The following is a 21598-nucleotide window of genomic DNA, read 5'->3' as shown; positions in this document are numbered from 1 at the left end:
TGAACGATTCTTTCCCAATATTGTGTATATACATGATCTCGCTATACGGGTCCCGGACATAAATTTGTATGACAACAACGTTATAATAACATCATAATGTATAATATGACATACAAGCACCAAACATATTGTACGCTACTGGTACTGTTCGATGGTAGTAAAGAATACGAAGATAATTAATATGAAAAAATAAATAACATTCACTAAATAACCGAGTCCGTGATGCATAATAACATAATAATTATAATGTATTGCTTAAAACGTTTACGAAAATACAAATTTGTTTTTCGGAACTGTAGGTCATGCGTAGTCGCGTATAAGAATTAATTTAAATATCTTATTGAATTAAATTACAGGTTAGACTAGGAAAGTAGAATTTTTTATAAATACTCCAAATTTTTTTTCGAAAATGTAAAACAAATAAAAATAAAAATGTAGTATAAATATTTTAGTGAAGAGCCATTTATGGGTGGTTCCATATTCAATCATTTCATGTCAATAATACTCGGTATACATAATTTTATCGTGCATTTTATGTGTAGCTAGTTTATTTCAAATTACAATTCTAACAAATAAACAAAAATTATAAAGGACCATAACGCAATTACTATATTTTTTTCACCATTTCAATATAATCAGAATTTTAAAGTAATTTAAATTACTTGGTAGTATTTTACATTTTTGATTTTAAAATGATAATAATTATCTACAATTAATTTAAAAAAAAATTGTACGTTTATTATGTTCATTATTAATGTAGAAAAAGGATAAAATACGTATGAAATAAGTGAATCTGTAAAAAGATTTTTTAATAAAACCATGATTGGGGTTCCCTCAACATGACAATTGATATGATTATTGGAGGAGGGATGTAAATTATATATATATAATCACGTGTATATATGTAATATCGTCTGTTAAATATATTGTATACATGTTCACATAAGTCGTTACAAACGCAATAACTGTCATCGTGTGTAATTAATAATTTTGAAAATGGCCGTAATAATTGTCACTCGGATTTCGGTAAGAGCAACGAAACGAATTAAAAGGGACCCTCGTACAACATCACTATAAACGGTTGTACAAACGGCGGCGACGCGTTGGCGTTTATGTTAATGAGGTCATAACCACCACTGTGTAGAGTATATGCTCGCGCGTCGCCGCCAAGGAGCCACGATTTATTATTATTATTATTATTATTGTTATAAAAAATATCGGGCCGTCGCCTTAGTAGACGCGCATAATTTTGTTTAACTTTCGATCACGTTTTTCAACGCATTTTCATGTTTCCGTCAAACTATACAAATCTACACGTGTTCAGCGACCGTTATCGCGTTTTAGTGTCCATAATATACATGTACTGTATATCTTATTATAAGCTTATTATAAGCTGCATTGGGTGGTTCTAAAAAAAAAAAAAAATTTATTCAAGCGGAAGCACCATAACTATAACAGTATATTCGACACAGGGATTAATCGTTGTAGAAGAGCTTTCCGTTTGCGTTTGTTCAAAAACACCCCGTTTGCGCACATCGTCGGTCCGTTAATTCGCCACAGGTACACGATAATACTCTGAACACGTAGGTCCGTCCACGGCGAATATCGTACCGTGTTCGGAAAGCCTTTAACGTGCCCGTTCGAGCGTATACTGTTATTATAATGTGTGTTGTTCGCAAACGCGCGCGATACTGTTATTTAGCGAACGAGTGCGCGACGGACGACAAAGACTATACGTAATAAAAAAATAATAATAATACCGTTCTCTATCTATATAAAGTACAAGTATGTGTGCGTTTGTACACGTATATGTTGTATACACACTCACACATATGAACATATACGTATATATATATATATATATATATATATATATTTAGTTATACGACTGCGACGAACTGCAAGTTAACGCGGCGGCGGCGTTGTGATCGACCAACGACCGCGTTGTGTGGTCCGACAGAGTATTTTTCGTTGCCGCCACTGCCTACCGCCACCGCCGCCCGTCTTCCGTTGTCGGACGTCGCGCGCGAGGGGAATAGACGCACTACAGACGTGCGCGCGCGCGCGCACACACACACACGCGCGCGCACATACATATAAACGCGCGCACACATGGACACGCGTACACACGCACACGAACTCGCGCGTATGCGGAGAGAGGTCCTAATAGAGACATCAGATCTGCCGGACCCACCACAGTGCCATGTCACATCGCTAACTCCTTCATAACATTACCTCATTAGAAGCTGCGCGGATGTAAGGCGGTCACCCTCCTACCGCCTCCCGGTTTACATTCATTCACCTCTCACTCGCTCTCTCTCTTTCCGCGCCGCACACCGTTCCAACATGTCTCCGTCCGTCTCCATCTCACTCCTTCTTTCGCGTTCTCTTTTGTACGCACGCGCTCGTCCGTATATATTTATAGCGTTTATTTAAAGTCACCGCCGTTGCAACGTGTGTCGCGCACTGCACCAGTCTTTCGTTGGCGCAACGTTGTCGCAGCAGCAGTGGCGACGCACAACACGTCCCTCGCCCGAAAACTGCAATACAAGATCAAACTGCGAACAAGCGCAGTCAACCCTTTTTAACTCAGACGCGACTTTTTTGCGCTGTATAAGCCTGCACAATTTATTTTTTTTTTTTTTTTCAATTATTCTACTCGCGCGACCACCCGCGTAAAATTATTGTTTTTTTTGTCGCGCAACCCTACACCGTGCGACGCATTGTATAACGTCGTCGCAGTTGGAGGTGAAACGACGTTGTGTTGTATTGTCCGCTGAAAACGGCCGTGCCGCGGGAACCTCGGAAGAATAACGATCGAAAAAGTGCTCTACGGTCCTCCGCAAGGCCGGATTAAGGAGGTGTTTAGCCTGGGGGGTAGCCTCGGAGCCTTCTCGAGTACCCAAGTGAAAGGGGCCCAAACAATTTTAAGCCGATACACATTTTTTATTATACTAAAATTAGTAGTTTTATAGACATAAATTGTATATACTTATTAATTTTATAATTTTATAATGCGATTAACAATTTGTAAAATAGTTAAAAAAATTTATTGTTCTGCGAGCGTAGCGAGCAGCTTTGTAAAGCATGTTTTGTCAAAAGGGCCCATATAAAATTTCAGCCCCGAGGCCCAATAGGTGCTTAATCCGGCCTTGGTCCTGCACACATGATTTCTGCGATAAATCGACCGGAATCCCAACCGCTGCTGGCCAAAGTTCAATAAGGAAAAAAAAAGAAAAAACGGACTGCAGTCGAGAAAACGGTCAACCAATTATAACGCAACAATAATACGATCGTTTGACAATCTCAAACGAGGCTGTCGTTTTTTGATTTTTTGGTGCATTAAAATTCCTCGCCTGTTATTATACGTGCCGGGTATTAAACTGGTGGAATTTATATTTTATGTAAATAGAAAACCGTTTTTTTATTTTTTTATGCGTACGGACATTTGGATCAATTTATATATAAATATATATATATTATATCGTATACTACGCGTAATTATGGACCGTCTAATAGCAATGCTAAATGCGATCAATTTCGGATCGGACTAAACTTCTTTATGGTGATTAAATATATAATGTCGTTGGATATGTATTTTTTATTTTATTTATTTTTCATTCGATTTAATGACTTTATTATAGTATTATTTCATACACTTACCGTGTATAATGTATAATTTGTTCAGAAATAAAATCTATTGCCACATCGTCAGAAACTCGTATCATGAATCGTATAGCAATTGTATACGTGTGTTTATTTTTAATGTTTGGCCTAATGACGTCGTTTTACAAGCATTTTTTTCATATTAATTAAAACTCAACTATTATATTTTCATTCGTTTTTATTATAATTAATGATAATATAGTATAAGTGAATACAGCATCAGAGATGTCACGTTCACATCCTCTGCATGTATACAAAATAAATGCTCGCTGCGAAACATTCACGGGCTACCTCGCTCGACCACCAACGTCACTCCACACTTATCCAACAAAAACATTAAATTCACATGGGACAATACAAAAACAATAAAACCGTCTAGATTGTTTACCCAACAATATGTCATAATGTCATTTACGTGTTATATTTTTTTGGTGTAAACTATGATGATTTTCATAAATCATACGCAGTCTAGTATCTTTATGGAACACAGCGGGAACACTTTTCATTTCATCCGTACCATAAATAGGTACCATAATAACTGCTACGGCTCATATTTACATTTGCCGTTCAATGGATTTCTCATCTTGAATGGTATTGTTTTTATTGCTTTTCAAAAGAAACCGTAGTACTATTAAAATATAAATACTCACAAGGTTTATTGATTTTTCTTCTGTTATACAAAACGGTACACTGTCTTCGGAAGAGAAAAAAAAAAACGATTGTATATTCAATGTTGATCGACACTCCAATAGAATTTGCTTTCGCGAATCGTTTCTCATCGGACTAAAATATATTATTATCACCGGTTGTTAGCGAGTGTACTATACGACTCGTCATAGAGGTACTTTTTTCATATAGCATCTAGTTAAAAATATACTTTGTTTGGATCGTTAAATATATAAAGGAGAATGCACGTCGCGTTCGTCAACTATTTTTAATAGTATATACATATTTGACATTATAATGTATAATCTTTTAACTTCCATTCGAGAACGTACTAAATAATGTTATTTAGATATCTCGCGTGCCTCTGTAAACGTATATTATAATGTAATAATATATGTAAATGTACGTTATGTACTTATATATATATATATCATATGTCTACTGCAGCGCGTAATGAAATATTTTTTTTTTATGAACGGTTCGAGTTTTGTTACCTATATGTATAATAAATATATATATAAACCTAAACGCCACTGACATAAGTTATGCTGTGGACGTGGAAAAGATATTCGACAATAAGATTGATAAAACGAATTATCGTGTAATGAGTGAGAAACGTATTTTATATAGGGAAAACATCGTTCTTCGTGTATCGTGTGCTCGGACTCGTCCATTAGGACCGTATTACGATATAGTGTCAAACACACGGAGATCGATCTATACCGCAACGGACGATCGAACAGATAAAGAAACGAACACACACACACACTAATACATATGAATTTTGGTTTTTAAATAATTATTTCTGTTGAACCCGTAAGGGTATATTTATATATAGATTTGTGTCTGTGTGTGTGTTCGCCTAAACCTCCCGAAACGATAGTTTTAAACTAATTAACCACGTGTGTCCCGTGTGTCGTTCGTATATTATATCATAACAATCTTATACCCATGTATACATTATATGATTCAGTCTTTCTTCGCACGTCCAAGGAAAAAAATATAACTGAGGACGAATAATACATGAACTCGTAATAAAGACCCACACCGTACCTGAAACAGTCTATACATAAATACCTACCATCCACCGTTGCTAGGGCCGGCGTTAGGGGTTGTGGGGGGTTGAAATACTCCCTACCAATGAATGACCTATTTATATGGTCGGAAATCGTCAACAAATTATTAAGTGATATTAGTAACGTAGAATTTTAATTTAGAAAGTAGTCGGCAAATTTGTATATTTATAACCCATTCCCCCGTCAATATTTGCTGGTGCCGGCCCTGGCCGTTGTGATAAAATAGTTTAACAGTTAAACCTAAATTATGATGACACTTATATAGATATATTGTACGTGCACATATACTTCTCGGCAATTTTTGAAACCTTCGATTACCGCAGTACACATATTGTTATACACAATGTGTAACTCTATTACCAATTTCGTTCGTTATCCACGTATGTGTCCACCTGTTACAAGTATCTATATGTATACGATGCCGCACAGTGCGTTTTTGGTGATCCCGTGGAGTGTGTGTATAAATATTTAGTGTATAATGTAGCAGCAGGACACAGAAGGACGTGTCACGCGCACAACAGTATATATCCTCCACGACGCACATCACCACGCCGCATTAGCGCGTATAGGCATATATGTATAGGATGTAACAGTGATATCCAATACCATATCCTTTACCCTCGGCACACAATACAATACGATATTATTACATTGTATCATTACCACGGCGGGTCGATTACGATCCATGCTCTATTTCTGCTTTTCCGTCTGCTACACCGTGTTAACGACGGACGGATCACAACACACTTCAATGTACGTATATGTGTACATATATAGATATTGTTGTTCTAAGATGTGTATGTGTATTGTGTCGATATAATCGTCAGATGTGAGTCCAACTGAAACGTTCTATCGTTTTCCACCGCACACACGGTTTCGTAGAAATAATGTGCAATAAATTGACGACGACGACGACGACGGTGACGAAGAAGTATAATACATATACGTATTATACCGAGACCTACCATAATGCAACATTAACTCGCAAAAACGCAAACGACTAAAGGATACCCACTGTGTTGTACGAACACGAACGTTATTGTATGCACAAAACGTATGTGTACAGACTCTGTATAACAGCGTTTAAGAAAACGATAGAAAAAGTGCGAGTCGACCGACGATCGAGAAGTTGACCATTGCCCGGCTAACCGTCTAATCATCGCAATATATTATTATCATCATATCGAGGAACAATAGCTTCAATGGCGGTCAGTGCACCGTGACGTCATCCTTTCTTAGTTATCACAGTCTGCAACGATATAAGTACGTTACAGGGTGTGTGCTGCGTGAACGTGTATTATACACACGCACTTGTGCGTATTTTTGTAATATACAATGCTCGCGTTGCCATAGTTAGCCAAAGTTCGAATCGCCATGCATAATATAATATCATGTTTTCGGTTTGCGTAGACACGTATAGCCGGGTTCGTGATTGAAGGGCGAAAGGGAACGCGCAATATGTCCGAATGTCAAAAACGTTTACGTGCAAGAACCTAACGCAACTCGGCCTCCTAATATACGCACGCACACGTACAAACATTGTTTCGTTATAAAATCTAATTTTCAAAATATTTAAACACTGTGTAGTGTGTATACTATTAATATATTTAAAATGTTGTGTAATATAATATTATAATTATATAAAAACCTATATCATGAAACGAAACTTTTATATTCAATGGACATCCGTTCAAAAATTTCGTTCATTTTATACTTAAAAGTATAATCTACATATTTCATTTTAGATATATATTGATTCCTACAACACGCTCTCATCCTTTGGTTATGTAAATTATATATATAAATAATATAGTATAACATGTACATAATACGTACATGCAGATCGAACTTTTACGGATTCTGTGTTTTTCAATATGTTTCGTACCCTAATAGAACTCATGGGTCGCGTGCAAACCTGTTTAAAATGTAGTCATCCGTTAAAATGTGTTCACATCTAAGTTCGACCTATCTTATGCGAACGATATGAAGTACATCGTACTACAAAACGTTATGATAAATAATCAATTATACATTATCTGCATAACAGGGGTCGGTGATGTCGTCGAATGCGTGGGTGGAAACGTCCAATGGAATGGAACCCCCATAGTCGCAACTGTAAGAATATCGATTTTAGATTTTCTTATTCATATGCTTGGGCCGGGGTGTACGTACACTGCGTACGTATAACTGCGATATTCTACTGTGCGTTTATGAATCGACTTTACCCGTAAGAATTTGACGTGCAAATTAAATATACGATGATATTATTCCCGTAATTGCGTTTTGCTTTTTTGTCTGCATTCGTAATTAATACAATTTACATTATAATAATATGTTACTACAGCAATATAACGTTTCTTTCCGTCATTTATTTCGTAGTTATTATTTTTTTTTTTTTTTACATATTTATATTCTTGATTTATACGTAGTCATACGGTCGGTACGTTAAAATCGTTTGTTCTTTTGACATAGTTAATTTGGACATTGCAGTCATAAGTCACGGTAAAATTAGCAGTTTACTTATTAAACACAATAGGTGTACGCTACTTCATCGCATTTATACAAGGCCAATCGATTTGTTATAATATTTTCGGATACGAAGAAACGCGAAAGATATCCGTTTTCCGTTTTCGCCGAACAATGTGATTTATGTAGTAGTGTACACGTCTTATATGAAAATATATCTTTTTCTGGTACACGTTTACGCAGTCACACTCGTCGAGAGTCCTTCGTATAGAATAATACTGTGAGCAGCAGTAAACATTATATATAATACCCTCGTGGGAGGTTTGTTAAACTATAAATTTAAAGAATTTGCACTTGCGTGGTCAGTATACGTATAAAATATATCATTACTGTGTGTTAGCAGTGACGGCGTTCGCATACATCGTTCGTCATAGCGTCGTCGATTTGTGACGAAGAAATTACTATATTATTGTTGCTCACGATGAGCTTTGCATAAGATGTATTCCGTTGCGATCAGAACAAAAGTATTCGCTGTTCAGTCTTGAAGAAAAATGGTCCGGTCAATATAACGCACGTAAGACGTGTACGTAAAGCAAAAGCAACGCTCCGACAATCGCACGAACTCTGTCCGATGGCGGTTCGCGTAATCCGGAGATCTATCTGTAAACATGTGTTACGCGTACGCTATTACCAAAATAATTATTTGCGAACTGAAACGATCAATTTGTGATCAGCACACCCGAGCTCCTAATTTTCCTCCACTAACCAGCGGACATGGTCCGCTGGTGGATTCGCTCCGCGAAAAATAGCGGACTTTTATTTTCACGTTAGTGGACACGTTAAAGGACCTAAGGATTTAGTCCGTCAGACCAAATCCGTTATAAAATCCGCTCGTGTATGGGCACCTAATCGGTACCCTGTTCCTGCATGACTGCCATGCAAATCTAATTTTATGTCGTATTCACGTGTAAAACATATTGTATATATTATAAAAGTGCAAAAAAAAAAAAATAAATATTTATAAAAGTTATCATTGTACACGACGAGCGCTCACGTAGCCTTATCCTCGTTATACTCGGTTTACGTGTAGCGTGTGTACGTATCTCTTTACGATTTCACCTCGAATATTTTTAAAAGCAAACTCGTGTATTACAGAGTGCATAACGTAATACGTAAAATTTTAATACGTCTATATTAACCCGGGTGTACCCGCACTCGTATGCATGTGCAATTATTTATGATAGTAAATTAACATGATGCTTGTATTCACTCGTTTTCAATAATTCGATGAAAAAACCTCTCATTATTTCACATATGTTTATATCCGTTTGTGATTAATTTTTAAGAGTTATGTAGGCTATAATATTAATATATTTATTTATTTCTCAATTTCATATTTATTATTCCCACTAATGGCTATTGATTGTTCATATACATAAGAATGCCTAAAATCGATTTCTGTTTATACATTTAATGTTGAATCAGGGTTTCGCGGTTGTTTTTAAAAACGTAACTCTTTTATTCCATTCCGTTTATAAATGTACATGTACACGTTACACATGTACCAGCCTCAAATAGTATGCGCGACCGTCGTAATTATTTAGTCGAATATTATTCATAAAATAATATGTGTCGTGCGCGTATCATTTCTCCTAGTATTGTATTCAAACAAAACGAACAAAAAAAAAAAAAAGGAAGAAGTAATTGTATATGATAATAAATTTTATAATATATTTATACGGATCGTACGGACGAATAAAATACCGAAGGACCACTATGCAAACTTATCAACTCATATACAACACGCACACACACGAGCGGGCGAGCGCATACGTACGCACAACTCACTCGCACACATTCACTGACACACAAAAAAAAAACGCGCGCGCGCATGCACGGCGAGCAGCACATGCACACACACCACACGATAGGCAACTGGCCAGCATCAGCAACACCATGGGTGGTCTTCTGGTAAGTCTACAAATTAATGCCGCTAATTTAATTGGAATCATGTATGTGTGTATACTCGTATACGCATATATACATATATACATACTGATTCCGCACACCGACGTTATACGTACATTATACATATATACATACATAGGTACATACACGTGTGTATGCGTGTGTGTGTGTGTGTGTGTGTGTGTGTGAGCGTATGTGTAATATATAGTAGTGAGACTATCGGTCCTGTGCTATGTGTATAATTATTTCGAATTGTTTTATATTATTCCGTTTATGCACGCGAAAAATGCATTGCCGATGGTTCTTTGAATATTTGAAAACGGCCAAGACAACAAGACAACATCATCGTGTGCGCAGTACGGTTCCATTTTCGGCTTTCGATTCGGTTTTTCTGTTCCCGTATATTGTCCGTCGAAGATAGAAAATGAAAAATACATACCAACGTTTAAGAAACTCCCCGCATCAGCAATTCAGAATGTATGTATGTATAGAGGTACTGACCTTGCTCACTGCGTGTACGCGTGTAGTAAACGTATATACAAGATACGCTGATTTTAGTTTTGTCATATTTGTTCTCACCGCAGCAGCACACACACATACACACATTTATACATAGTCGTAAAACGATAATGATATTATATTCAAGGCCGTATCGAGAAATTTTTTTTTGAGGAGGGGTCCAAAACATGTATATTGTAATTTTATTGAATTTAAATTTTGACTTTTGATATTTGGTTAAAAATAAGACTTATTAGTCTTCTTTCATTAAAATATAATAAAATCAAATAAGCAAAATTACTTTGACATCTTATCACGTCAGATTTCTATATACTACGCGAGTTGGTTAGAAGTCTGTGATTATTATTATTATACACTATAAAAATATCTAAAAACAGTCAATCATTGGAGCTTAAGTCATTTTTGACTGAAAACATTTATGTTAGTATAAAAAATAAAAAATTATTTTAAACATTTATAAAATATTGAAGAAATTTTGGGGGGGTCCAGGGTGTCTGGACCCCCCCCCCCCCCACCAGATACGGCCTTGATTATATTATAATGGTAATGCGTGCGCGCACAGTGATAAAAATTATAATCAGTCTATTGTTATAAATCGAAATAATAAAAAAACATAAAAAAAAATACAAATAATGTTAGTTATTTATGTACACCGATCAGCAGAGTATCGCGGTATTTAACAGTAAATCGTATATGCTTTACAGCGGACGCAAAATATATTATTATGTATAGACATTAATAATAATAATAACAATATATACTAGTGTAAATAAATGCGTGTATACGAAATTGCACTAATTAATATTATGACCTGTAATTATAAGAACCGAACGTATTATATATCATTATATATCATAGAGCTCGGAAGTTGATGACCTTAAAAACATTAAAAATGACCTAAAAAAGATGTAAATATGACATAAAAATAACAAAAAATTTCCTAAAAAATTACACATATTAGTTTTAAATTAATAAAAATACATTTTTTTAAATATTTTACTATAACATTCTAAATAAATTTATTAAAACTTACAAATTACTCAAAAATCAAAATCATTGCATTGTACGATTAGAGCGTCTTTGATGTTATAAAAAGTAAATGAACGACGATTATTTGTTTAAAAATATTTATAATTGGAAAAACTCGCCACGTCCATTGAAGTGATTGGGAGATGCAAACAAGCGCTAACTGACGTTTTAATTTTCGCCATTTCGAAAATATTACGAAAAAATAATAAAATTTAGATATAATAATATCACTACAACACGACAACGACGAATGTAATCCGCGAAATAAAATCGGACAAGTCTTAAGTTATTAGCATAATGATCGATAAGAAATGAACTAGTGTGAAATCACTTAAAATGACTAAATATGTGGGAAAATGACCTAAAAATATCAAAAAATACAAAATAAAAATGCTAATGAAACATATTTGTGACCAGGAGAACATCGTCTAAAAAGTTAAAAAAAAAAAAATGCAAAATACATCAACTTACGAGCCCTGATCATTACTAAGTAATATTTTTTTTCCTTCACGTCCGCCGTGAAACTATAATTATATATAATAACTCAGGTGTAAGGATAAGTCCAATAAGTACGGCGTGTGTATTTACTCTACATATTATCATATACTTATATATGTACTTATTAGACTAAATTGCCAAAACCCGAGGTCTGTATCACGAGTTTTTTGCTGTCGGAAATTAAAATTTTGAATATTGATAGGAGTGATATTATAAAACACAAATCTGGGTCATGCGTGTATTAAAATTGTTGTTTTAAGCGATTTAAACGATTTTTTGTAAGCATTTAAATCCTTGAGATTTATTTTTGTTGCAAATTATACAATACGCACAATACGTACATCAGACTTTCGAAATTGTAATTACCTCAGTAAAAATAAACTGATATACCCCACCTATATATATATATTATATATTATTAAGTGTTCCAATTATTTCATTATTATAATATTTGTTTTTTTTTTTGTTTTATTCATATATAGGAAGAAGTAAGTACATGAAAAGCAGACATATTCAAAAAATAAGATTGTCAACACCAAACGATAAAAAAAGTGAGATCCAAACAATTTTATAATTCACAGATACAAATGTACCTATATATTTCTGGACCCATTGAAACGGTTATGGCAATATATCGCGAGTATATCGTATACATGACAATATAGTTGGGCTGTTATTTAAGCTTTTTATTTTCGCTACAGGAAATGATGAACGCTTTCTGTTTGAATAATAACTGCAGTTATTGCAAGCAACGATTTTGTAACCTATTAAATCTAATCAACGCGTATATTTCTAAAAATACATCAGAAAATTAAATCAAATGGGAGATGATTAACGCTTAGGTTTAAAATCAATCTTACATTTCAATTTTTTTTTTTTTTATATTGCATTCACGTTTACGGGTACGAAATTGACGAAAAATACAAAATGTATTCTTGAGACTACACACGTTGAAATATATAACTATTTATAAATACAATGTATAAATATACTCATAGATGTATATATTTTGCCTTATTATGTGATCATCAACATGTGCATTAAACACGTTATATCATTCGTTTTCCACCTCATAATCAACACATTATATTAAGTATATGCGTGTACATATTTATATATTCCTAGATCATATATGCATACGAATATGTAGAATGGTGTATATAGCAGCGTGACGAAAAATGGGCCGAGAAGCGAGATGAAACTACAGAATAAAAGTAGCTGTGGGTGGGACTGCGTATAATATGATGAACCTGTGTAATATACGAGTATTTCTTAATCGGAGAGATTCGTTGGTTTGACAGATCGCCGTGTATGCTCGCGAAGATCCAAATTGTATTAAAAAAAGCAGCATGCATAATGTAATAATAATAATAATCTGTTCGTTACTCCGGGGACCTCCATACATCTAGTTTAAGTTAACTTTCCAGAAGTCTCTTTTCTTCTCTCTCTATCTAACTATTTTATGGTTAGGTATATATACACATATACATGCACCTATAACACTCGGGTTTAATGTTATTGCCGGCACCCGTGTAAATGTGTAATACATTCTTTTTGACCATTCGAATAACACCTATAGCTGATGACTCACCACGGTGTATTTATTTTATTACTCACGTGTACACGCATTACCATGGTTATGCGCAGACTGCATGACATTTATTTTAATGATCGTAAGATATAATCAAACCTAAGGCACATTTATTGAGCCAGTGTAAATATTTATCGGGTAGGTAGGTACACGTACGTGCAATCTTATGTGCGATTATTATTACTATATTTTCGTTGTCATAATATTAAATTTTATATTTATACGTCCGATGTATGAAAGACGTATGGACGAAGAGCGTGTCCGCAGCTGTAGTCTGTGCACGAAGAAGACGTTCGCTGTTGTTGATTGCAATTAAGGCGTGTCGAAGTAATGAAGTGACTACGTGGTGATGTGTACCAAATTGATTTTCTTAAATTAACAATAAAAATGTTCCGTGTATCTCTTCTGTTATTTTACAATCGAATTGTCTCCGTTCAAATTATTTCATATTATGAAATGCGTTTCTATCATTGCGAGTTGTTATTGAATTTAAAAATGTTTTCATCCAGCATATTTTACCGATGTGGGTTTCTCGTAAACATCGAGCTAAATGATTTACTGAAAATCCGATAAAATTTATTCAACGACAATAAATCAACGTACCGTCGATTATAGTTTATTTATTATTATTTCTATTACATTAGAAAACTAGATTGAACTAGTTCTTAGCAATAGTTGCGTAGGTTTTCAATCGTAATTAGGATATAGCAAGGATAAAATATTTTGTTTGATATAAAACCAAATAAATAAACCACACGAGACATTCTTTGTTATTGTTATTTTTATTATTATAATGGGTATTAATGTATACATTATATTAAACTATATCGAGTGCGCACAAATAAAATAATAATTAACGAATATAACCTTCTTTTCATTCTGTTTAGGTCGTAATTTAAACGATTTCAATTTTATATTATTTTTTTTATTGTTATTTATTAGCTTTTAGTAAAAACTATTAAATTCAACAATTATATATGTATATGTATCATAAATATGTATAGATAACACGATACACGACTTAGTATAATACAAAATTTGCGTAGTAATAATGAGCACACGAAATCTGAGTATAATTATATAAGGAAACGAAAATAATTAAAATTGAAATTATATACTATGATATAAGCTAATCATGCGACGTTATGAATAATTAAATAATTAAAACCCATTATACAATAATATAATTAATATTTGGAAAACGGCTGTAAGAATAGTGAGAAAGAAATTAATTAATGAAGGTAGTTCGGAAAAAAAAATTAGATACCTATTGATAAAGGATTATTAACTATTGTTGTTATTTTTAAAAATATTAAGAGTATCAGACTCAAAAACTACAGAAGCATAGAATGGTTTAAAATTGGTAAGAGCGGGAGTGTTTGAAAGAGACTTTGTGGCAGGGTATTTTGTCTTAAGACAGTGATTGGGTGTTTTTAAAAGGTCATTGTCCTGACGCTCCAACACTAACTTGAATACTGGACATCCTTTCAAATTGACGGTATAGCACTCGACGCAGAGGGCACATTTAACTGCGCTATTTTAGTAATTTGTACAATCCTCAGAGAAGTGATCATAGCCACATTTGGTGCATCTGATTTCATGGTAACAATCATTTCTTGTGTGATTGTAGGAGGGTTGACATTGGTGGCATTGTGGAGGGCCACAATGAACTTTGTGAGCTTTCTCCATGATTGCATTGGTGTTTATTAATGGATGTGGTATCATATACATCATTAATATTATTTTGGAGATTTAGATCAAAAAAAATATTAGATAGGCACATATGCTTTTGTTTTTAACATTGAAAACTTGTTTCACTGAATATCCTTTCGACAAGGCAGCAGAAATATCCATATATAGGATGAAATGGCGAAGGTATTTTATTTTAATTCTATAAGGACAAAGATGACGAAGTAAGACTGTGTGGAAACCAGAGTAGGTGTACATTAGATGTTCTACAATTATAAATGTACGATTCCTAGGACGTAAAATAAGTTGAGAAGAAGTAAAATTACAAGTAAAGGTGTTAGCGATCCGCTGATCCTTGTTAATTCATTCTTGTCTGTAGAGAAATTTGTAATATTTTTAATGTAGAACGATGAAACCGAAGACTGAAAGTCGTGTTTGATGCAAGTCGATCATTGATGATAATTCGAGATTTTTGTGGATGTTACGTATATACTTTTCCCTTCAATCATCGGAAGTTAGCACAACAAACCGATTTAGTGAAATAAACGTTTTTTTTTAATTTTTGACGTCTAGATTACAAATTCTAGACGAATTTGAGAAACTAAATAGAATTCCTTAACACGACATATCTGGCGCAATGAGAACGATTTCTTGAACTTTGTGTACTAAGTAAATGTTGTATAAAGGCAAACATCGTAATTATAATCGTAGTCATCGCAACGACGCGATAGCGGAGACAATACAAGTAACGTGCGTACATGTTGAGCGTATCGACCAAACTTACGATTTCAATTTACATTTATAAAATGAAAACAACTTTTACGATTTAAATACGTATGTAGACTTAAAAAAAAATAGCATGTAATACAATAATATTAATTTATATGTGCCTTTAAAATTATACAATTTGCTTACGTGGGTGTTACCCTTTAGCTTACAGAATCTGTGATAAATACCGCAAGGGTTCTATAGAAATTAAATTATTCTAAAAAAAAAAACCAAATGAAATACCAATATGATAATATTATAGAATAGCACTTGTTTTTAAGCATCCAACGATTCACTCGTGAAATATGTTCATCAATCGAAACTTAAGACAAGTATAAAATATTAATTAATAAAATAAAAGATAAATTACTTTATTTTTCAAGTTCTGGATACTCTACTGAAATAAAATATTAATATTAGATGATTAGAATTATCCAAGCGAAAAATCATAGTGATTCTATTTATAAACTATTAGCTAGGTTATATTTTTTATCTAGTATATATAATTTAATAAAATATAATTGCTAAAATCATATCCTTTTTGTGAAATTTGAAGACAACAAAAGTATAGGTCTTTTAACGCATAATATTTCTGACATATACATAAATATATTCTACATTAATATATTATATTATATTACATTTTTCTGGTATTGATTATGTTTACTAAAAGAATAATTTTAAATAGAACAGTTGTGAATAAAAGGGTATAATGGGAAAACAAATTTTAAGTGATTACAATTGATTAACAATTTTGTTCTAGTGCCCGCTTGAGAATTTCGAGTTATTATCGCGATTTGACAGTATTATAATTGAATATAACTATCGCATATTTATTTATAAATACTATACTTGTACTATATTAAAAAAAATATCATAAATGTCCAAGAATATGTTTATACGTATAGATAGTTTTGTACATCAAAAATAGATTTAAAATATCAACTAGTTAATAAATTGAAATAAATATTATTATAAATAAATCTTTCTTACACACTTGTAACACATTTTTCTTTTGAACATCTTATCCTTCTTAAACATTTTGTTTCATATTCATGCCAAGTAGTTGAAGTGAATTAATTTATTAAATATTAACCTTGTTTCTTGTGTCTTGGCTAATGAATATGAACTTCGAACTGCCATTACATTTTTTTTTTTATAGTTAGCTATTAAATTATAAGAATATTAGAATATTTGTTCACGTTAAATGAAATAATTTCGATAAATAATTTATTAAAATGTACGAAATTAGGTACTGAAATTTATATAACAAATAGACTGGATTTATATAATAGCGTCAGAGCCCTGAGGTAGCATAGTGAGACTTTTGATATTGCAACAGTTTAATTTAATATGTTCTCGACTGATATACAAACAAATTAAATACAAAATGTATAATAGTATAATAGAGATAACTCAAAAAACATTTTAGGTTATATATATTTTAGATTCGAATTATCATAGATTGACTGTCTATTGAATTATTTTTACGAGATCCACGGTCTTATGAGATCTATGGTTATGATAAGTTTATGGTTATAAAAGAAAACAAAGTATAAAGATACAACCGTATAGGTGTAGCAAAGATATTTTTCAAGAATTTGATTAAATCATTAACTATCTATATTTACTATACCATTACAAGTTTAAGTTAAATAATAATGTAAATAAATTAACGACAATTATAGTTTATATGTATGTAAACATTTATATGTTTTCATTTATATATATATATTATACCTACTACCATTTACGATGCTATTAAACTTTACGGGATGAAGTATAAAATACACCAACTCAATATAATACATCTATCAATTGCCGTATGTACCATATTTTTACATGTTAATGCGATTCTTACAGACTTTAAATTTTTAAACTCACTATGCACGAGATAAACGTTAAACTATACATGTCATTGTAAATATCATTACTAAAAACTCTACGTCCAAATTGTAATCTCAATATTTTATAATTACCCTACTTCCGCATGTGACCACACACGATACATCCGACCGGTTATTTTACCCGTTTATAATAATAAACATGCGCATATATAGGTATAATATATAAATTAGATACACGTCCAAACAAAACGCACACGAATTTTAAATTGCATTAAATTTAGCATCAGAGTGATCGGTTTCAAACCCGTAAGATTTGATTGTACAATATGCTGGGACTCTGTCTTTGTCCTTAAATTAATCCGAAAATGTTGAAGCAATAACGTTGTTAAACATTTTAGATTGAACAGAATTATTTGTTTGGTGTAGGTGTTTAACTGAAAATATTTTTGATTTTGCCGTCGCGTTTGCCTCCATATTTCTAACCGGGAATGGTGTTGTTTATTATCTGCAGGTCCTCGGACTAGGCGCGTGAAGAAAAAGGACAAGCAGCAACAGGACGAGAAGAGACCACGGACCGCGTTCAGTGGCGACCAATTGGCCCGACTCAAAAAAGAGTTCATGGAGAACCGGTATCTAACCGAAAGACGGAGACAGGAGTTAGCCAACGAGCTGGGACTGAACGAGGCCCAGATAAAGATATGGTTTCAGAACAAACGGGCGAAAATCAAGAAGGCAAGTGGCACCAAAAACCCGCTAGCCCTGCAGCTGATGGCCCAAGGCCTGTACAACCACAGCACGGTCATGGTTACTAAAGAAGAAGAGGAACAGCTGGCTGCACAAGCCGTAAGTATATAACGATTTTCCTATTCACGTGTAGGTTAACGTAACGGCAATAATAAAGATTTATTTAGATGCATATGTCCGTTTAATGACACTATACGACCGACGACTGCAGTAATAATAATAAAGCACGAAGTTACATTCTTTTTTTCGTTATCATCGAGCCACCGACGCGCGTGATCCGACTCCCACTGAAACCTGTTTCGTGGGTGTTTTAATCCGAAAATTATAATATTTCTTACATATTAATCAACTCTGTATATACGTTCGTGGATGTATGTATGTTTGTGTGTGTGTGTGTGTGTATTTCTGAGTATATAAACATCGATGTACATGGTGAAAATATGTATACTTACTGCAATAAACTTACAAGCTATTGTTATATTATCATCATATTATAGTTAAAGTAGTAGTAGTAGTAGTAGTAGTAGTAGTAGTAGTTGTACATCGCGGTTGTAATTGCAGTGCCTACGCCTATATGCCTAACCAATTAATATTATATTATAGTTGATCGATTAAAAGGCGACAAGTGATTTATGTTTTCATTCTTTCAAATTTCAGTTTTGTTATACCGTCCACGTTCATCTTTAGAACGTTACCGATTTTCGTTGTTTTTCTTTTATCGTATCAGTAGGTTAACTATATATAGTATATATACTATAGTTCAGTGGTTCTCAACCGGTGTACCGCGAAAAAAGTCTGATATAAAAATATTGAAAACACAATGTATTTTATTTCTTTACATTTGTTTATCTGTACAGATAAATCATACGTGTATAGATTAAAATTGTTTAGTCTTAGAAGTGTACTGTTATTCGGAAATATATTGAAAATACCTATTGATGAAACTGAATATCTTAGCGCGTAGCCAAAGTTTTTGGTGTCAAGTGCGTAGGTGTGCCGCGAAAACTTGTGATGTATAATAGTGTTCCGTGAACAAAAAAAGGTTGAGAACAACTGCTATAGTTAATCAATTCGTTGAACGATCGATTCGTAGGTATATCTCTAACTGTACTACGTACTATTAATATTAATTTTTTTTTGTTAACTGTAACCTATTTTATGCAATTAAATTAAAATTTAATCATAAACTATTCGCTTAAATTAACACTAACCATACCTTTAACAATACAAAACGAAATGCTTCTGACAGAAAATCTTATCCCCATACTTTTCGCTCCATTTATTTAACAACACATTTCTTTTTTGCACTTTCGATATTAATAATTCCATTATTAAAATTAAGAAAATAAAAAAATATAGCAACTTAAGTAAATAACGTAATATAAAAATGATGTAATATTATTTTAATATAATAGTATTGAATAATAGGTACGTCAGACAAAGCGTGAAAATCACATACGAATTTGCGATCAAAAACAAATTTTGTTTTTGAAACACACACGATTAAATGCGTCCGATGAAATCAGCCAATACGGTCATGTCTCATTAGTCGCATTGGACGCTTAGATTCGTTTCCAGCAATTTATTAATTTTAATATTCTTATTGGTTGCATCGTATTGCAATAATCGGATTTGTTGTATTTACGTAGGACACGGCGTTATACTTTTCTTACACCCTAGCAAATATAATATTTTGTAATTCATAATGTATAAATAGTTATATTTTAAATATAGACGTGAACTCATTAGCCAATGGATATGCACATTACAGAATTTTGCTATTCGCACATACATTTTAATTATGTTTCATTATTGGTTTGTTGGCTAAGATAAGTTCTCTTGAAAAAAAAATACGTCAAAACAATTTAAAAACTATTACTGCAGTAGGTCAATATTCACTAAAATTCGGTCTTGCAAAGAGGTGTACATATTTATGTATCAAATCTATCTAGTTAATCATCCCCTTATCTAACCTATTTAATAGAAACACGTTTTAATATTATCCATAATCAGCTAACCATATAAAACATTCAAACATGTCTTTTTATATTAATAACAATAAAGTTTTTAAAAATTGACCTATATTTAAAAAAGAAACTCACTTTTCATATTATATTAAAAACTAAACTCAAATGTTTAAGTACACCATAGAAACCGAAAATTAATCAAAAAATTAATTGATTTACGATACATTAATTAACGACTACGAATTATAAATTTAATAGGTGTAACATTATAGTTCATACAATTTTTTTTGATTAATATTTAATTAAACCGTATATATATAAAATTATTTGAATAGCAAATTATGAAAATTAAAAAATAAAAGTTTAGATTTTAAAATTTAACGTTTTTAGTTGGAAATAATTGTTTTGACACATCCTACACCACCCACAAGAAATTGCTAATGTTTTTTCTTCAATTCTACGGTTTATAATATTTATAAGTAATATATTAGCTACTTAAAAATTATACATTAAATATTGAATTATATAATATAAAATAATATATAAAATTAGGTAGTGTAGTGATCATGTGCAGGACACTACGATCGGTACCACATTAATTATTTAACGACGTAACACGTTCGTTATTATCTTGAGACGTAATGGTGAGAGAGATAGGTATTTAAAATAATTAAACACTTGTATGTTAACACTTATAAAAATTACTGTTTTTATTAATTTACCATAAGAAAAATAACAAACAGTAAAAACAAAAATAAAGAACAGTTTATTCTGGGTAAAGAATTATGTACTCGCGACGATGTGGCTGTAACAATGTCCACGACGAGTAATAATTTATTTAAAAGGGAAAATGACCAGTCTAACACTGGTTATATCATAACTACCTATCTACTTTTAGTTAATGCCAAATGATCCACCTATATTTACATCAGTCAAAGTGGTGTGATTCCCTTCCACTGGTAATGTAATGATTTAGCATTTTTTTTTTTTTTTTTATTTAAACTTTGTGGGTACAATTAGTTTCAACAATTACAAAGCATCATGTTAAGAGGTGAAAAACTTATTGTTTTTACCTTTGCCCTGAATGTATTGAATGTATTTCGC

At 32.7% G+C, this 21598-nt stretch overlaps 1 protein-coding gene across 2 annotated transcripts in view; it reads left to right on the top strand.

The window, feature by feature from the left end:
* The window catches only part of LOC112683756 (homeobox protein engrailed-2a-like), a 61795-nt gene that overhangs the window by 35033 nt on the left and 5164 nt on the right, over positions 1 to 21598 (top strand). The window contains exons 3-4 of one of the 2 annotated variants that reach the window (XM_025554917.1): positions 9569 to 9574; positions 18295 to 18626. In XM_025554917.1, the coding sequence (XP_025410702.1) occupies positions 9569 to 9574; positions 18295 to 18626 (338 nt within the window). The remainder of the gene's footprint in view (positions 1 to 9568; positions 9575 to 18294; positions 18627 to 21598) is intronic. The other variant, XM_025554918.1, reaches the window with a different exon arrangement.

Source organism: Sipha flava, unplaced genomic scaffold, assembly GCF_003268045.1.
Source record: "Sipha flava isolate LNK unplaced genomic scaffold, YSA_version1 235_pilon_pilon, whole genome shotgun sequence".
Taxonomy (NCBI): Eukaryota; Metazoa; Arthropoda; class Insecta; order Hemiptera; family Aphididae; genus Sipha; species Sipha flava.
This window is presented reverse-complemented; position numbering and strand designations above follow the sequence as displayed.